We start from the raw sequence: 18,970 nt of genomic DNA, 5'->3' as shown, positions 1-18,970 counted from the left end.
TCGTATGACCTTATTCTCATAAATTACATTTTTTCCTAAGCCTCCATTACTTCTCCATTACAGGGTGAAGTGAAAAATAAACAAAGCAAAGAGAATGAAAAAGGGTATAAAAAAATCTGAATCTATAATACAAACAGTAAACGGTCATCTGAAGAAACAAATCCAAAACATAAACAATGAGACTAATACATGAGAACATGAGATAAACCAAAAATGGTGAACGTAAAAGGTTATGGGAGGCCAGATTTGGCCCGGACCTTCAGTTAAACATGTGCTGTACAGTAAACATGAACCCACATTTCTGATAGCCGCCCCTTTTTCTTTTATTGACCTCATGAAATATTCTTTCAGAAGCTGATTGTAATAGTAAAAATGGATATAGCCTGGCTTTGTTTTCTGTGTGCATGCAACAAAAAAACAAAAATGGAAGTAAACAAACTTGATCACCTTTTTTCTACCGAACTAATGGCTTCAAGTCCTCCTGAGTGTCATGTTCCGTGTTGTTCCTGTGTATTTATTTCAAGTTTCTGTGTTTCTGAGTTTCCATGTTGTCCCCTTGATTGTCCCCAGGTGTTTCTCGTCCCCGTAATTACCTCCTGTGTATTTAGTGTCACCTGTGCGTCTTTGTCGGGTCCTCGTCTCATGTGCGCTCAGTCCTTCGTGTGTCCATTCGTAATTCAGTTGCTACCGGCGTTGAGCCCTGGCTTCCGCTCAGTCGTGCTGCCTGTGTTTCTTGGACTAGTTTTGGACTATTTGACTTTATTTATCATTAAAACAACCATCAATCATCCAACCTGGGTCTACAGCGTTTGCCTCAACACACCGTTTCATGACACTGAGTATAAAATTAAGTTTGTATTAATTAAACTTTCCTCCACCATTTAGCATCCAGTTAGGTATTTTGGCTTCCAAATTTGCACAGGTGCCTTTCAGTAAATTAGAATCTCACTGAGTAGGTGTTTTAGTAATTCAGTTTACAAAGTGAAAGTCACATGTTACACAAAGTGTCATTTATTTCAAGCCTTTATTTCTATGTAAATATTACGTTTTACATTTTTTTAAAGGTGCATAAATACAAGTCTAAACGTGGACTTTAACTCGCTCCAGTACATGTTTACGCCAATAACAAAATGTCCAAAAAAGTCACTTAAAACTGTTTCGTGATTAAAATATCGTTATGAAAATATGATGCACGCTTAATTTTTTCGCCTAAAGTTAATTGGCGCCTTGATAAGTAAAAAATCTTGGGATATTTTTCTTACTTCATTAAGTAAGTAGTTTAATTCAGCGTGTTTCCTCTCAGGCGACATTAAACGTGCCTGATCTGAATGAGCGCAGCAGAAAACTGCCCTGAAAACTTTTCAAACGTTGCACAAGCTCTTCTTATCTCGGGGCTACGGCTTTTCCCCGCGGATCTGCTGCGACAAGATGGGAATCTCGGTCCTGACACAGCGTCGTAAATCAGCTCAGATGGACCCCCGCGCCCAGTCACTCAGGGTCTGAAACAGAGGTCTGAATTCACCCGAGTTCCCCCTGCAGCCCCGGACCGTCCGCTGCTCCTCGGCGCACACTGTGCTGCTGACTCTGCACTAGGAAATCACCAGGGAAGTGTAAAGAAGGCGTTTTCACCCCCCTCTCTCTTCCCTCTTCCCCGTTTTTCATCAAGGTAGGACAAGCAGCAACAGCCCAGCTCCTGCTTGTCTGTGATTCCTGCTCGATTTCTTCACTTTGCGGGTTCGAACCGACGCAAGGCGCAGCGCTCCGCTCCGGGACACCGACGCGTATCCAACCGACGCGCAAAGCAGCCGCGACTCCTGCGATCCCGCTGGATTAAAAATCCAAAACAAAAAAGCCCCCAAACAGTGACTGTATTCTTCAGGTGAATAAACCCTGTCAGAAACATCGAGGCAGAGTTGGTGAAAGAGAAGAACCGAAGCGCAGTTCCTGATTTCAGAAGCGACTGGAAGAGGGAGAAAGTTCCCCCACTTGAGGGCGAAATCTGACTTTTTTCAGGACGACAAGTCTCCAAACGTCCCAGGAGCCCCCAGGTCTGTCAGATACAACATGCAGCAATGGTAAATATGATTTTTCTTAAGCTCCTCATTTCTGAATTTACTCAAACTAACTTTGCTGCTGAATAAAATGAGTGAGTTTTAACTTTATTTGGACAAAAGTTACAAAGATCAGACCGAAAAGGAAACATTTCCATCTTCATCTGATGACTGAATCTAAGTGAAACTCTTCCGATGTTCTTTGTTTGTTTTTCTTTGGAACAACCAGATCTGACAACAGAAGCCTTATTGAACCATGACGGCCCACGAAACAAACTTTTCATGACTTTTAGAGATTTAAAACTAAAATGGCTCTGACGCACAGCTTGAAAAACTGTTAGAGGATTTTGTCTGAACACACTGGCTGTGTCATTATGTTATCAGCCAGCAGAAAGCTGGTGCACATGTGCCATGTTTGTTGGATGTCATTTCGTTTGTGCCAGGCCTGAAGCCGCTCTGCTGGCTTCTTTCTCTGAACCTTAAATATTCTGCTTTCTCTGTGATTCAGTCTGAGAAACAAACAAATCCGTTTGCATGAGATCCGAGTTTATTTATGAACGCAAAATCCAAAACGCATCTTCACTGTGTTTTTTTTTTTTGCAGGGAAGAACGTATGTGTCTTAAATCAGTTCAGGTCTCTTCTTTTTAAAGGTTTTGTTGGCTCTAGTGGCCTTTATTTGAAAGTACTTTGACAGGAAAGAGGGGGAAGACATGCGGCAAATGTCGCCAGGCCAGGAATTGAACCTGTGACTACCACCACGAGGACTAAGGCCTCCTCCACATGTGGGTCGTGCTTTGCCCCTGCGCCACCACAGCACCCCAGTTCAGGACTCTTCTGAGCTTGGATCGAACACTTCGTGAGATGAGCAGACAGAAGGAGGGAAAGTAAAGAAACTGTTGCAGAAAATGTGGATGAATGTTGCTGCTTCAAACGCTCTGCAGCTCGTCTGTCAGCGGGATGTTTGAAACATCGGCGTCTCTCTCAGAGCCTCGACCTTTTTCCCTCATGCCGCAGTTTCTTGAGTCGCAAGGTGAAATGCAGTTTCAGTAGTCTTCGCTCTGTTGATGTGCGAGTATTTCTGAGTTCAGGAAATAACATTTCTCATCTTCTGAAGGTGACAACCGTCAAAAAGTAGAGAGTGGTTAAGGTCAGCGGCAGCGGCGATGGAGTCAGGTTAAAGAAAAAGTTAAAGTTGTCAGCGAGGCTGCGGCTGGGTCGTGATTCCTCTGGGTCTGGAAGAATCAGAGGTGTGTGTGTGTGTGTGTGTGAGCCACTGGTTAGTCGGTTCAATAAGCTGGTGGACAGGTAGGCCTGTGACGACCCCCCCTCCTTAGAGAGGCCCCTAATGAAGAGAAGGGCTGCTTAGTGGTGCTCTGCTCTGACCCCACCAACCTCCACTGTCCCCCCTGCTGGCTCCCTCTGATTACTGCTCACATGGTGAACCACCCCTTCTCACACACACACATGCACCCGCACACACACTGTCCTCTACCCCACTCTGTCTCCTTCTAAACTCTCATTAGCTGCGTTTCCAATAAATTTGTGCATATCTTTGTCTAAAAAACACAATTTTGCTATTTCTGTGTTTCCATTAAATAAGAAATGAAATTAATTGTTCATGCGATAAGTCATTAAAAATCATGGCAGTGACGGATGTAAACAGTTACATTAGATATGTTCATAATTCAGTCATGACGCTAGAGCTGATCATCTATCAGCAGTGTTTCCTTTAGAAGTGCACAAAACTTTGGCAATATTGCACTAGCGTAGAAAAAACACAATTTCGCAATTGCGATGTTTCTATTAAAAAAGAAATACAATTAAAATCCCGTGAATAGGTTTGTCGATACAAAAAGTTGTAAAAGAAATCACGGTGTGCCATCATCCTACATCTACTTCCTGTCGTCTTCTTTGTGGTTTTGATCATGTGACTCGTGTGATGTGAAAACAGTGTTTCTGTTTCTGCCGCAGTTTTGTTAAATATACCAAGTTTTGATCCATCCATCCAAAAACAAAACTTTTTAACAAAAATCGTGAGGTTTTTCAGAATAGGCATATTTCCAATGAGCAAATCTAGTTTTGTAATTTCAAGTTGTACAATTTTAAGGTAAATGGAAAAGCAGCTGCTGTCCATCTCTCTGTCTGTGCGTCAGTCTTTTCATAGGAATTCTCACTTTTATTCTTGTCTTTGTATATTTCTTTCAAATCAGATTTTGATAACATAACCCTCTAGTTTTCTTTGTTAATCTTCAGTCAGAGGCATCTTCATATTGATCACAAGACTGACTGCTACTGGAGATACTTGGATGATATGAGCTAACACTTAAAGGGGCAGTATTATGTAAAATTTACTCTTTTTTTTAGCTTAACATCATGTCATAAAGTTATTCTCTCAACAAAAATATACCTGGAGTGTTGCTTTGATTCTTTCATGTATGTTTGAGAAATCCTTTAATTTCCATTCAGCCGTGCTAAACGCCTCGGTGGACCTAGCTCCGCCTTCGAGACGCAGCTCCGCCTACAGTCAGCACTTTCAAACTAGCCAGCAGTAATTAGCGAACACCTGGTGGAACTGTTGAGCTCACTAGGAGCTACTGCTCAGTCCAACGCTGGTAAAAACGTTGCTAAAGGGTTAATAGAGGAGCCATGACTTCCTGAAGGCGGAGTTTCAAAAGCAGGAGGAGGAGCTTCTTAAAGAGACACAGGCCCAATTTCAAGGCATGAAATTACGACATCAAATTTCTTTTAAGTCATATTTGATATACACAGTATTTTATAACAACTGAAGGCAATTTGCTATAAAATGGCGCCACGTTATGCCACTTTTAATCATTTCTACAAAAAAACATATTTCATGAGCCAAAAACAGATTTCTGCTTAAACTAAACTTTGTCTTTCATTCTTACTTCTGTGTGGAGATTTTGAGTACATTTTTCCGTCTCACCTGATGATATCAAGCCAACGTTTCTGCTTGATATTAATTGTTTTTAATCCAACCAGCTGCTGGCTGTAATGATCCATCCCAGCTACGCTCTGTCAGTAATCTCCTGTGTGGCTGATAGTGTGTCTTGGCAGTGACAGAAAAGGTAATATTTTGAAAGTGGGAGTGGGAGGTGGGGGTAAATGTAGCGGTGTCTCTGTGTGGAAACCTTTGAACACAGCAGCGTAACTCAAACCGTGAACTTTAGAGACCAAGCAGAGACACGATTAAATGTTAAAACAAATTGGAAGGCTGGACTTTTAATTTAATATAAAACGTAACTTAGAACAACATACATGTGAGAGAGATAATTACTTTTCTCCTTTTTCTCGCTACACAAAGTATGAAACTGAATCCTCACACACTTACGCTCAAGAAAACATTAGGAAATCTGGTCTCTGTTCATGTGATTCTTAGACAGCCATCAGACAATGTCATGAATTCAAACCGAGAGGAAGAAAAAAATACTGGAGTGAGTTCACTCAGACCTTTCCTTTGCAGCAAGGGGAAAAAAATCTGAATATTTTTAAGAGATGAACATTCTGGCTTCCTGAGGAGACACAAGATCATTTGCATTTATAAAGAAATAACCGTACAATTATTCAACTGAGTCTGCAGCTCAGCCTTCGTCTGAGTCAGTCAGTTGAAGAAATGGAAAGGATTCTAAATTAGCCTGATTGGGGCAAGAGATTTTTTTGTCACCAGCCATCAGGATCTAAAACTTGGAGATTCCAAACGCTTTAGCATCAGCCAATTTCAACGTTAATCCTAATATATATGGTATCTCTTTCTCACTTTTATCTCCATAATTCATCACTGCACTTAAGCTGCTAAGTTAAATGAAGCGATATGAGACATTTTTAGTGCACAGAGTTGGAACAAGTAGAAAACACGAAGCGTAGGAATGATGGCAGCGCATGAATCCAATCTGAAGAAGTGGCGCCCTCAAAGGAAACATCCAGGTAGACGGAGGAAGACGTCGGGACAGGAAACTCAAAACGATTTACATTTAAAACAGAAAACATACCGCACTTTGACTGGAGTCAAACTATAAGAAATCCATCCATCATTTCACTTCACCTGCTTAACCAGTGCAGCATCCCGGAGGCACGGAGATGAAGATGTAGAAACATCTAAAGAACGCAGCGTATTCCCACTGTGAATGATGAAGCTGCATGTGAGGTAGAAGAGCGGGCAGCTGCCGTCAATACTTTGACAGGTTGAAACATTTCTTTCAATCCATCAATCTAAAGTAGGTTTGCAGATGATGAAGTTATTTTTTACTACAATTATGTCCACCAAGGAAAACGCTTGGAGAACGCAGCATGGTAGTAAAATATGGAAAGAGAAAATAAGCGTTAGATTAGGGACCACAGCGGCCCGCGAAAAACGCTCATAACTGACTATTTTAATATTTCAAACCCCAAATATACTTTAACATGCACTAAAATACCTACAGTGGAAACCGTTCTGGCGCTAACACTCAAGCTAACATCTTCAGTCGTCCTCATCTCCGAATTTGGGGGTTCAGCCAATCAGCAGCAATGAAAATGAATGCTGCTTCTGGATTGGCTGGTTGGTAAACAGCAGCCAATAGCGTGTAAAGTTGCATTTTCTTTCAAGCACTTTAGAAAACATTCACAAAGCAGCACGTTTTTCTCAAATAATTAAGAGCCAAGTTCACTGAAATGTTTCACTGTAATCAAAAACATTTTTATTTCCAGATTTTTTCCTCATTAATGAGAAATTCCATCGCATAAATGTGTCCTTTTATTTTATCCTACCTTCGTTCCTCATGTCCTGGCTTGTGTCCTTTCCTTCTTTCTTCATTGTGTCCTTCCTCCTCTTTCATCGTGTTGCTCTTCAGTGTGTCCTTCCTTCCTCCTTTCCTTCCTTCCCTTCTTCCTTCCCTCCTTCCTTTATTTCTGTCCTTCCTTTTTTGTTCCTACTTTGCTTCTTTTTTCCCGCCTTCCTTCCTTTCTTGCTTCCTTTCGGTCCAGAGGAGTTTCTACTTAAAACCAGTTTATTGTATAAATATTTATTGTAACTTCATTGTCAACTTTAGTGTTTTACATTTTAAAACACAAAGAAAGGAGAACAGTCTGAGATTCTGACATTAAAACATTTAGAAACTTTTCTCTGTTCATTTCTCTCTTTTATGTGTTAGTTTTTTTTTTTTTTTTTTTTAAAGTCAGCATCTCAGACCTAAAAAAAAAAACGGAAATCTGATCCATTTTTGGTTAAGACAGCTTTGTGTAAATGACTTTCCTTTTTTGTGCTGTAAAGCAAAACGTCATCCCTAGAAGTCATTTGGTTGTTTCATGACACGGCCTGATATTATACAAAAGCTTTAATCTGCTAAATGATAGTATTGTCTGCGGTGGGAAGAAAGATCACAATTGCAAATGGCAAATTAATCAGATTAGAATCAGTCTCTGCGGTAAAAGGTGTGTTTAAGCTGTAAAGCTGAGGCTTGTTGCTACACGCACGTCTTTTTTCTCCTAAAGCTTCATTTTGCATGTTCATCAAAATGCTCCGTAGGACAACCTGGAAAAAAAGGAAAACCCGGACAAGCGTCTGCAGGAGTCTCGCTGACTAAAGGTCACTTTGAAAAACACAAAAAGAAACGTTAAATGTGGTTTTTAATTAACTCCCTGCGTAAAGGACTGCGTTGGGTTGTAACTAGTTACATTTACTCATTTACTTGAGTAACTTTTGAAAAAAAAAACAAAAAACTTTCAGGTGTGTGTCTGGTGACTTTTTGGTTAAAACATGTTTGTTTTTCATTCAGTGCAGTTTTTGTTAAAGATTCACAAGTTTTTTATTGAAAGAAACTGATTTGGAAAATAATTATTTTTGCCTAATTTTATTTTTTGTTATTATATGAATTATTGTCATGTTTGTCCTTAAGATACAAAAATTTCCACCTTAAACTTTGGTTTGTCTGATGATGTAATTTTTAAATATTAAACGATTGATAATTTCATCAGTTATTGAGTAGACGTTTTTCCAAATACATTTTTACTTTTACTTGAGTAAACTATGCTGAAGTAGTGCTTCTCTCACTTCAGTATACTTTCTGGATTCTCTGCCCACCTCTGGTTTAGGGTGACCTTAATTGATTCTGTCCAAAACTAATTACCAGCAGCTGCGTAAAGTAAACACTTCGTTGTCTGGGCCTGGCGGCGCTCCAATCGGTTCCATTTGGGCCGTGATCCGTACGTTGTTGAGCGGCACTGGGATGTAACTCATGTCGGCGGTATAGAAATACCAGAGACCTGGAGCTGCAGCGAACAGGAGTAGAGTTGTAACCAAATGGCTCAGCTGGGAGGTATAAGGTTATGTGATATAATTTATATTTTATGGCTGCTGCCTGCATGAAGTGCAGTGCAGGATAAAGTTGTTCGCTGGATTTTCATGAACAGGCAGTGAGAAAATCTGGATTTTCTACTTGTAATTGAAACTCCAGCTTGAAGTTGGAGCTTTAATTTTCTTGTTGGTTTTTTTCATTCTTTCTTTCCTTCCATCTTTGCGTCCTTCCTTTTTACTTCTTTCGTTGTGTCTTTTTTAAGTCTTTCTTCCCTTCTTGCTTCCTTAATTTCTTTCTTTGTTTCCTTCTTCCATCTTTATATAATTTTTTCATTCTTCATCCTTCTATCCTTGATTCCTTACTTTTTCGTTCTTTATTTTCCCTTTTATTTTCTTTGCTCACTCTTTCTTTCTTTCCTTCATTTCTTTCTCGTTTTTTGTTTATTCTTTATTTCTTCTTTCCTTCCTTTCTTTCTGTCTTCCTTTTTGTCATTCATTCTTCTGTTCTTTCGTTGTTTGTGCTTTTCTTTCTTTTTTCTTTCCTTCCTTTCTCCTGTCTTTTCTTCATTCATTTCTTCCCTTTTTTATTAGTTTATTTCTGTCTTCCCTTCTTCCTCATCTCCTTTTCTTCCTAACTTTCTCCCTTCCTTTATTTAGTTTCTTTGCTTTTTCCTTTCTCCTTTTCTTTCTTCCTCTTTTCATTCTTTCTTTCTTCTTTCCAAACAGATTGACAGAGAGCATGAGGATATTAGTTTGCTGGGATCATTTTTTTCTTTTGGGGCGTGTGCGTTAATAGCCGTGCCCTGGTGACTCAAGGTATGGAGAGATATCCTCAGGCCATACAGAGTGATTTGATTAAAAGAGAATAATTTGCCCTAAAGGTGTCTTTTGCCTTTTCCCTAAAAAGGCTAGTGGAAGAAATCTGATATGACAAGATAAGTGGTGGCTCATGAAAAATTCCTGAGGACTGAGACGTAGCATGTTGACTTTGGAGGTATTGCCCAAAGTGTCTCGGTCTTTTGCTCCTAACTCTGCCTGACACTCTTATTTCACCTGCAGACTCTGAATAGATTCATATTTCTCCCAGTGTTGAATTTTCTCAGTTAAAATAAAACAAAGACAAGAATGAATGAAGTTTTCATTTCTTTGTAATTTTAATGCTGCAGCTCGTGTGTGCCTCTATGCAGTATTCAAAAATATTTTTGCTTTCACTATTAAACAATGCCTTGAATTGAACTGCTTTATATCATTTTAGACACATTAATCTGCAGGAGACAGTTTACTTTAGTAATTAGCTGCTAAAAAGTTATAAAGCACAAATTATAAACGTTAGTTCTGCTAATGCTAAAGTGCTAACTTCCTTCCCTTCTTTCCATCCTTGAAAAACTACAACCCTCATGTATCAATTTAATTTTGATATTATTTACTCTTACTGTCATTTTGCTCCTGTATGTTTCTAGTTTGAAGTAAAGTTATTGGGATGGAAAAGAGAGAAAACGTGGAGAGAGGAAATGGAACTGCTGTGTCTTCACCCACTTCAAAATAAGAGCATGAATATAGACTTTTGCCTGAAATAAACTGCCTTGAATTAAACTGTTTCATGTCATTTTAGACATTTTAAAGGCTTCGTAATAAAGATTTTATAATTATATATTATATTACTGATGATAGACATTAGTTCCACATTCATCTACAGGAGACAGTAATTAGCTAAAAGTTAGCTGCGGTAGCAATAAGATAAATTAGTTCTGCGTTAAATCGCTAAACCAACACAATATTTAGCAAATGCTAATGCTGAATATTCAATTCAAATTATATCTGCCCTCGAAAGACTACTAATATTATATAAATGTTGTTTCTTTCTTGTTTGAAGAAAAGTTATTGGGGAGGAAAAGAGAGAACGTGAGGACAGGAAATGGAACTGCTACGTTTTCACCCACTTCAAAATAAGAGCGTGAATATAGACTTTTGCTTTCACTATGAAACTATGAGACTTGAATTAAACTGTTTTATGTCATTTCAGATGGTTTCACTGTAGTTAGTAGTTGATAAAAACTTAGCATTACTAAACCAAAAGCACTAATTATAGACATCATATCCACAAATGCTAAAGTGCTAAGTTTTAAATTAAATTATATTTGCCCTCGAAGTACTACAACCCTCAAGCACCAATTTAATTTTTACATGTTCTGTAGTGTCCCCATATATTGTATCTATTTTTATATCATGTTCTCTACTGTTTGTTTGAAATCCGGTTATTTGGGGAGAAGAAGGGAAAACATTAGGACAGAAAACAAAACTGCTGCGTCTTCATCCACCTCAAAATAAGAGCATGAATGTAACCTGCCATTTTTTGAAGATGAAAAAGTTTAATTAGTATTAATTATAGTGAATGGGGCTGTAGTTTGTACAGAGCTGGTTGTAATAAGGACAAAAACCATCCAGAACCAGTTAATGTTTGGAGTTTATTGCATTGTTCTGACAAAGTCTTGAACTTTAGATTTAACACAAACATGAAGATTAACTCATAAGCCTCACCTCAGGTACAGCTTCTTAGTTCTCGGTTTTAATTGACTGCTCCGACCAGAAATTTAGATGATACGTTTGAACGCCGAGCATGTGATTGTTGGCTGAAAGAGGCACCATTTGTGGCGATAATCACAGTAAATAAGCAGCCTCATGATGACAGGATTGTGTGTGTTTGCTTCTGTCTCAGCAAACTTTCCCCGTTTGAGGGAAACGCAACGTTTTTCAGCGAATGTCTCTTTGCAGACGCGTGCGTGCGTGCATCTGATCGCCAGGCCGTTTCTGGAGTTGGGGGAGAAATCTGCTGACAGGTAATGTGTCAGGAGGTGGTGGGGGGGAGGGACAGTGGTGCTTTTGAGACAGACACAAGAGACGAGTCTCAGAGAGAAAGAGGGCCTCTTTCATGTGACTTTGCATTCCACCAAGGCGCAGGCAGAGAGAGGCACAAGACGAGACATGCGTCCCCCCGATCCCCCGCCCGCTCCTACAACGCTGACCTTAACGTTTATCAAGGAACCCCATGCTGGAATTCCTCCTCATCATCTGTGTCCTAGAGGGACAGTTGGATGCACATCCACCCACACACACACACACACACACACACACACACACACACACACACACACACACACACACACACACACACACACACACACACACACACACACACACACACACACACACACACACACACGCTGTCGCAAACTAATCTGTTTTAAATATTGCAGCTCTCCCCGCCAAGGCACTCAGACATGGACACATGCTTGCACACATCTCCTCTCCTCCCTCTTCTTTCTTTATTGTACCTCCTGTCACTTTGTCCTATTCATTTAACCTTTCATTAGAGCCAGCAGACTACCCTGTGTGTGTCTGCACAGCTTCAGGAACAAAGCCAAAAAAGCCCCACTGTCACAGTTATTAGATTCCTTCAGCCCCCTTTTACCCCAGCAACTCAATATTAAGAGAGGGAAAGTGTGGAGGAAAAAAGCAGAGGTTGACACGGCGGCCCGGCTCCCGCGGCGAGGGGTCCTCTTTACTTGTCAAGGACATGTGCCACATGTTGATAGGAGACAGATTCCCCAGCAGAACGGGGAGCGGGGGGCGTCAGCGACAGCGGAGAAGACGGAGACAGGCACAGAAAGGAGCGCAGGGTTATCTTGTGCAGCAGCCTGGAGGAGTTGAACTGAAAACAAACAGTTTGTGGAGGAATTCAGGCTTTAATGGGCAGACAGGAGGAGGCAGAGACCGACTCCTTATCCTCCACTTTGCTCCTTCCTTGGTTTTTTTTAAAAAAAATTCAAATGAGTCTCGACTACTTGCAACTGTAAAGTTCACATTTTTACGAGAAGTTTGAATCAAAAAAGGGAAGTTAAATTGCAACTTCTGCAGGCAGGAAGAATCCTCTAGTTGAGATTAGTTTATTTGTGTTGTACATTTCAGCAGTAATGCAGTTTAAAGTGATTTTAAAAAACATCAGTGACCAGTTATGAAACAAGCATTAAACTTTACAATTTGTCAAATGCCACCAACAAGCAAATACACATCAATATTAATCATTGTTTCAGTTACTACTAATTATAGAAAACTCGTAACTGGTGGGTTTTCAGTTTTATTTAAGGGAACTCAGTGTTTCGGCTGCTTTGCAGTTTTCTGGAAGTTTGTTCCAGATTTGTGGTCCATAGAAGCTGAATGCTGCTTCTTGTTTGGTTCTGGTTCTGATGCAGAGAAGAACCAGAAGACCTCAGAGGTTGATGCAACACCAGCAGATCTTCAATGTGTTGTGGTGCTGAGAAACCATTCAGTGATTTACAAACTATGCTCTCTGATTGATGTTTATCTGGTTAATCTAGAATAATCAATTCCTAAAATAATCATTAGTGTACTCCCATGTATGTGTTGCTTTCTGCTACGCCACAGCGCCTTCCCAACAGCACAGCCTGCCATAAATGCTAAGGCTAGTTAGCATAGCCACAGGTGATGGCAAATAAACAGTTTTCCTGGAAGGTAATGTTCTTTCACTACCATTAGCACATTTAGAAGCGCATACATGAGCCTAATTGACAGTGCTAAGACCCTCCTCCTGGCTCTGATTGGTTGTTTTTCACCAGCAACAGAGCATTTCTCCACACAGCAATAGCAGAGGAGATGGAGGAGGTCGATGTTTTTACAGATTATCTGTCAGGGCATGTTGACAGTTTTAAGAAACAACATATTTTTGTAAAAGTTTCCAAAAAAGCAGATGATTTGGTGGTTAGTCTCCAGCTGAAGGAGAACGTTTGGGTTGGTGGACGACTTGTTGAACCATCTGTCTAAACGTTAGCTTCCCGTCTTGGTCAGTTTTCAACAATAACTGGCTAAACTCGACGTCGGATCTCCTGCAGAACCAAGACAGTCAGAACTGACTGGAACCTCAGCCTGGTCTGAGCATTTTATTTACCAGTTTATTGCTGCTTATGCTTAGAGAAAGCCCAGTGCAGCCCAGTAAGGTGACTGGGTTCTGATCCATTCCGCCCAGTCAGCAGAACAGTGATCGGCTTCCAGTTATCAATCAGCTGGAATGGATCAGAGCCTGGGGCGGAGAGGCATTGGTCATTCGGGCGGAGGTAGAGGGGAATCGCTCACCTGTCGGTGGAAATTGAGCCAGCATGGACACCCCCCCCCCCGCCCCCCCCCCCACACACACACACACGCCGACACACACCCACACACACACACAAAGCAGCTAGAGCATCGCAATTTCCCAACTTTCACTGGAACCAACATGGTGGAGAACAAATCCGGCTGTCATCCAATCTTACATGTCTCCCTCCAGGCTGTCCATCCTCATGTCGGCTCCCCAACCTCTCTCTCTCTTTCTCTCTCTGTCTCTCTTGCCCTTTCTTTTTCTCTCTTTCTCTCTTGCCCCATCCCTCCCTCTCTCTGTAATTGATGGTGGTGTTATTGTGTCCTGTCCTCCACCCCTGAAGCTCTTTCTTTGAGTTCAGTCCACAGGTAAAACATTCTGGGAATCCCACTGCAAAGCATTTTTATTGTCCCTTTGTCCCAAAATGTGAAGCTTATTTCCTCTAACCTAACTTTAGCTTTGGAAAAATTCACCTGCTTGGATTTTAGGTGTAAAATTCTCACTTTGTCATTTTAAAATAGGGGACAATAGTTTCACATCTCAAGGGAATCTTCTTTGCCCTTGGTGGCTTTGATTGCATTCATCCTGTGGTTCTTTCTGTTTGAAGCAAAGTACGGAGAAATTTAATGTTCTGGAGAATTTAAAAAATCTTTTTGTCAGAGGGAGAGAGAAGAACTTTTATCCTTTCCAAATAATTTTATTTGTTCCTTGTGCTACAATCAAGGTCCTTGTGCCTGAAGTTTCCACCTTCTCTTTTTTTCTTAACTGAGGCAATTTTAATGTTATAGCCACTGAAAGATTTACAAGGTTAAGCAGTTACCTGCAGCAGCTTCACAGCTTTTGTGATGTGTTAATTTATATCAACTTACTGCGCTCTTTCTCTCTCTCTTTTCATCTGTCTTCTTTTCGTTCCTCTCTGTTTCTTTCTCTCACTCCGGGCTCTGGTCCTTCCCCAGCACGGACCTTGTATTTATTACCCTCTAAGTAATCACTTTGCTTTCTCTTTTGATAGACTGTTATTGCACTAACTAGCTGAGGTCCCTATAGGTATTTGGAGGCTTTCCAGTTTTATTAGACAAAGGCCTCATTATTCAAGGCCAGCATTAAGACTACCATTAGGTCCATTTGCCCCCTAGTCAGATGTATCCAGTTGCAGCCAATTCATATTATAGCTCCTGCATACTTACTATTTACAACACAAACATACTCATTCCCTGTTGTCAACGTTGAATAAAGTCGATAGTCAGAAAGCAACCTTTTCTCTGTTAGAAGCAGTTTGTCCCTGCGTGTCTCATCTATCAACAGTTATTAAAAAAGGTCTAAGAGCTCATTAAAGTACGGAAACAGCAACGGGGAAAGCTGCTCGTAATATTCCTCTGGTCTCAGATGCCGGACTTGTGTCTGCATCTGACCACCATTTTGTTTTATAGATGACTGGACGCGTCGTGGGGATTAAGGGAACAACAGGTCGCTGATGTCAATCTTCCCCCGTTCACGAAAACTCGACTGCGACAAATAAATCCTTCAGTTCCCACCTAAAGGAAAGACATCCATGACGTCTTCCTGGTTCAGACAGCAAGATTTCACCCGATCTTCCCCTTCCAGCAGTCCTAGTGGAGCAGTGTTATGTAAAATCAACCTTTTTGAGCTTTACATCAAAAACATACCTGGAGTGTTTCCTGAATCCAACACAGCCAAGACAGAGTAATGGTTTCAAAAGATTTATTTAAATAGTTGATATGGTGCTGCTAAGGTCTGGTCACGCTGAACGGTTTGGAAGACAGAAACAAAGATGAGCGACGTGATTGGATGAGAACCAGGAAGTAATGAATGCAATCATATTTATAATTTACTCATATTTACTTGTTTTCAGTTTGTTTTCTGCTCTCTTTGATTTGTCAAAAAATGCGAGCAAGCGTTTATTGCTGCATGTGTTGGATCTCTTTGTTTCATACTGAGTCTGAATACATGAAAACTCTTAAGAGGCCACATTGTCTGACTTTGAAGAGGAAATTCCCTTGAAATCTGTTTTTCAGGAGGGTAGGAGCCCCACACATTGTACATCTTGGTTCAGAACCAATAAAACTACCATTGTGGAGTCGTCGGCCCAATTCCCGGACTTTAACCCAGTAGAAAATGTGCTAGGTGACCTTCTGTTTGTGAGGTAAAACCACCAAATGCTGAGGTATTGTAAAATGTCGTCCAATTATCCTGGGCTGGAAAAGACCTGTTCACAGGCGCAGGAGGTGGTGGAGTCCAAGCAGCGCAGATGTGAAGCTCTGGTTACAGCTGAACAGACTCAGGAAAACTCAATCTTTAAATGTTTTAACTAGAACATTTTCTAATATTTGTAGATTGACAAACTTGCGATAAATATTTTTGCTCATGTTCAGAATCAGTTCTTAAGAGAATTTTGAGTTTTACTCACATAAAGATAATAGAGTTGAAGCATGTTTAATGTGCTGCTCTGAACTGCTGGTGTGGATTGACAGCTCTCACAGCCACCCAGACCAAATGCATTAACCAGGCCTGTGCAGCTGAGTTTGTTAAACCCTGGAGACTTCCTGGAGAATGTGTGGACAATTCTGTCCAGACATTGCCCGGCGTTGCTGTTCACATAGGAACGTTGTGCAAAGAGGATGCATGACTTGATGCAAAAGGTACGAATGGGACTTTGAATTAGTTTTTTCTTTGCTGCAGCACAAAGTGAGCGACAAATGACCGTCCTTAATTACATTTTTGTGCTGATATATCAGGTACATTTTGAAAAAGTCGAGTAAAGCCTAATGAGTCAGTTAGAAAAATGTAAAAATGTGACCATTCTGCTCTCAATAACGCTGAAATTCTCTGGTCATTTCCTGTTGAATTCAGATATTGGTACTTCAGCTTTGTGGATAGTTACTCTCTGGCTGAAAAAAATCCTTGCAGACATTTATGTCTTTGAACATCTGCAGGAAATGCCAGGGCTGTATTGCATGTGAGGTTTTACATGATACAGCAACAACTTTGGAAGTGAGAAACCTAAAACTCTTAATTCTTTGTAAATGTCAATGCAGAGCAAACTCAGATTCTGACTGATTACGCTCCAGCTTTTACCAGAAATCTAAAACGACATGATTGGAGAAGATGCATAAAAGACGTCAGTTCATCAGGCGGTGACTAATTTCACCTTGCAGTACACTTTGTTCTTTCATTGTTCACTCAGGTTTATTATTGTGACTTCTTCCCTCCAGATGCAATGAGATCCACGCGTTCCACTTTAGTTTCCTTCCATTTCTTTGTTGCAGCTTTTTAATTTCTTTTTGCCATCTGTGCGTCCAATATGGTGCTCATCCCGTCCTAATCGATGGCCCCTTATTGGCTTTCTGTGTTTGGTCAAATATCTCATCGCCCCCCCCCAAGGCAACAAGTTCTAAACTAATGAAAAATCTCTGTCTCTTGGGTTGGGCCAAACAATGAAAAAAAATTATTAGTGTAAAGATAGTTTGCTTCTGTGACCAAGATCAGAATTTCAAAAAGTTTTCTCTGGTGAAATCAAAACCTCTAACAGGAAGGTTTCATATAGTTGGTTAGAAAACAAATGTCAGTAAAAGTTTTCTAATGCGACTGACAGTTTGCAAAGCTTGAGGATAATCTTCTGCTCACACTAAATGTTTCTGAGCAGAATTCATTGTGATGTTTAATAAAATTTGTTATCAGAACAGAAATTTTTTGGTTTAAATTGCAGCATTAAGTTAAAACTCACAATTCAAGATGAATGAGCTTAAAAAACAATGCGTAGACAATTTATCTCGTGTTTTTAAATCAACTTCATGAACTATAATTTCTGCGTTAAAACCAAAACGATTTTCATGTTGACTTGAATTATATTTTCAAGGCAGCAGGTGGGCTTTGATTTTCAAGCTAAACCCCTTCAAATGTTTTACAGTGTATGCCAGCAGGAAGCCATGTAGCGTTTTGTAGATAAAAGTTAACCAGTGGGATTTCCTTCGGGTAGCCAGACCACGCCATCCCATCCGCCAACATAAATCGCAGCGATGTGCTGACTAGTGATGTGCAGATTGATACTGAAATATCAACTGTACATTTATACTTTAAGATCGATTCTCAAATCTAAGTATCAATACCTTAAATACTTCAGTCTTTTGATGTAGTGTAGCTTACTACTTTTTCTTCCGCCTGGTTAAGTGTGTAATCAGTAAGTCAGACTACGTTACAGTACATGTTGCGTCATTGACACCAACGTTTAACTTGAGCACGACAATCAGCTTGCTGGACTCATGGCTTCCAGATCTGGTGAAAGTTGCTATTTATTTAGGAGACACACAAACTATACACCATGTTCCTGTTTGTTTGGATTAAGATGAGTGGAAAGAGAAAAAAACAACAATTGCTGCTTTTGTAAGTTGCGATCTCCCTCATAAATAGTGAGAATGAGAAGTTTTCAGCAGCCTTATCATGTGTCAATGTGGCTGCAGGTAATGTCAAAGGAAAAGTTTTTATTCTTCTGTCTGGAGATGAGATGGTATCCAGATCCTGTGCAGTTTATTTACTAAACCCAACATAGACACAACAGATAAGAATAGATTTGCTCGTAGGACTTTATGACACAATAACTTTTAAGTAATTGCATCATTGCTCTTGTGTATATATATATATATATATATATATATATATATATATATATATATATATATATATATATATAAATGGGAGCGAGAAAGATACGTTTTCCCGTAAACCAAGCCTCTAATGGATGTTCCTTAAGAAGCTCTGTTAGTGAACTGTATGCCATGTCTTCCCATCGTCCATTAGCATTAAATAGCATCTTTGATTGTTTTAATAGTCTCTCCATACTTCCTCTCTCTGCTTCCACAGTGGTCGGACAAACACTGGTGTCCCTGGTGATCTAAGAGGAATACATTGAAGAGCTATTGTGGTTTTCAATGCCCTGGCTCTGTATTGTTTACTGGGTCTGCTTGATTGCCCTCAGTCCAAATCAGAGGGTACAGGCAGTCATGACAGGGGTCTACTGGGATGGACTGGGTTGCGGGCTGTCCCATTGCGCCAGGAATCTTCACTCACCCCATGGCTCGGAGGTGAACCTCTTTCCATAGTTCAGTAAACACCCACACACACACACCCCCACATATACACACACATTGTGGGAGACTTATGCTGCATGTGTACAGCAGGGACAGAATGACTGTGCACAAAAGTTGGGGTGTGTACAGGAAAATCTGTGCAGTAGGAAGACATGCCTGTCCTTCCTCACGTCACAAATAATGACCCCCTGTGTGGCTTCGCTTTGCACAGCCAGGAAACACAGGAGGGCCTCATCACTGTTAGTGGCACACACTGCAAACTAACTGAGCACAAATTAAACATGAAGTACGCAATGTTTGGATTTCAGGCTGGTTTTCTGGTTTTCCCTGAACCTCGCTTGGCTCATCGCTAATGGCAACTGTTTTAATGAAAAC

General features: G+C 40.4%; 1 protein-coding gene across 1 annotated transcript in view; it reads left to right on the top strand.

Annotated features, from left to right (window-relative positions):
• The first annotated feature begins 582 nt into the window (after positions 1-582).
• Positions 583-18,970, top strand: part of bnc2 (basonuclin 2) — a 229,097-nt gene continuing 210,709 nt past the window's right edge. Inside the window, exon 1 of the mRNA XM_023333338.1 lies at positions 583-2,075. Coding sequence (XP_023189106.1) covers positions 2,073-2,075 — 3 coding nt within the window. The 5' untranslated portion in view covers positions 583-2,072. The remainder of the gene's footprint in view (positions 2,076-18,970) is intronic.

The sequence above is a fragment of the Xiphophorus maculatus genome, chromosome 5 (genome assembly GCF_002775205.1).
Source record: "Xiphophorus maculatus strain JP 163 A chromosome 5, X_maculatus-5.0-male, whole genome shotgun sequence".
NCBI lineage: Eukaryota > Metazoa > Chordata > Actinopteri > Cyprinodontiformes > Poeciliidae > Xiphophorus > Xiphophorus maculatus.
The sequence above is the reverse complement of the archived record's forward strand: the minus strand, read 5'-3'. Positions and strand labels throughout refer to the sequence as shown.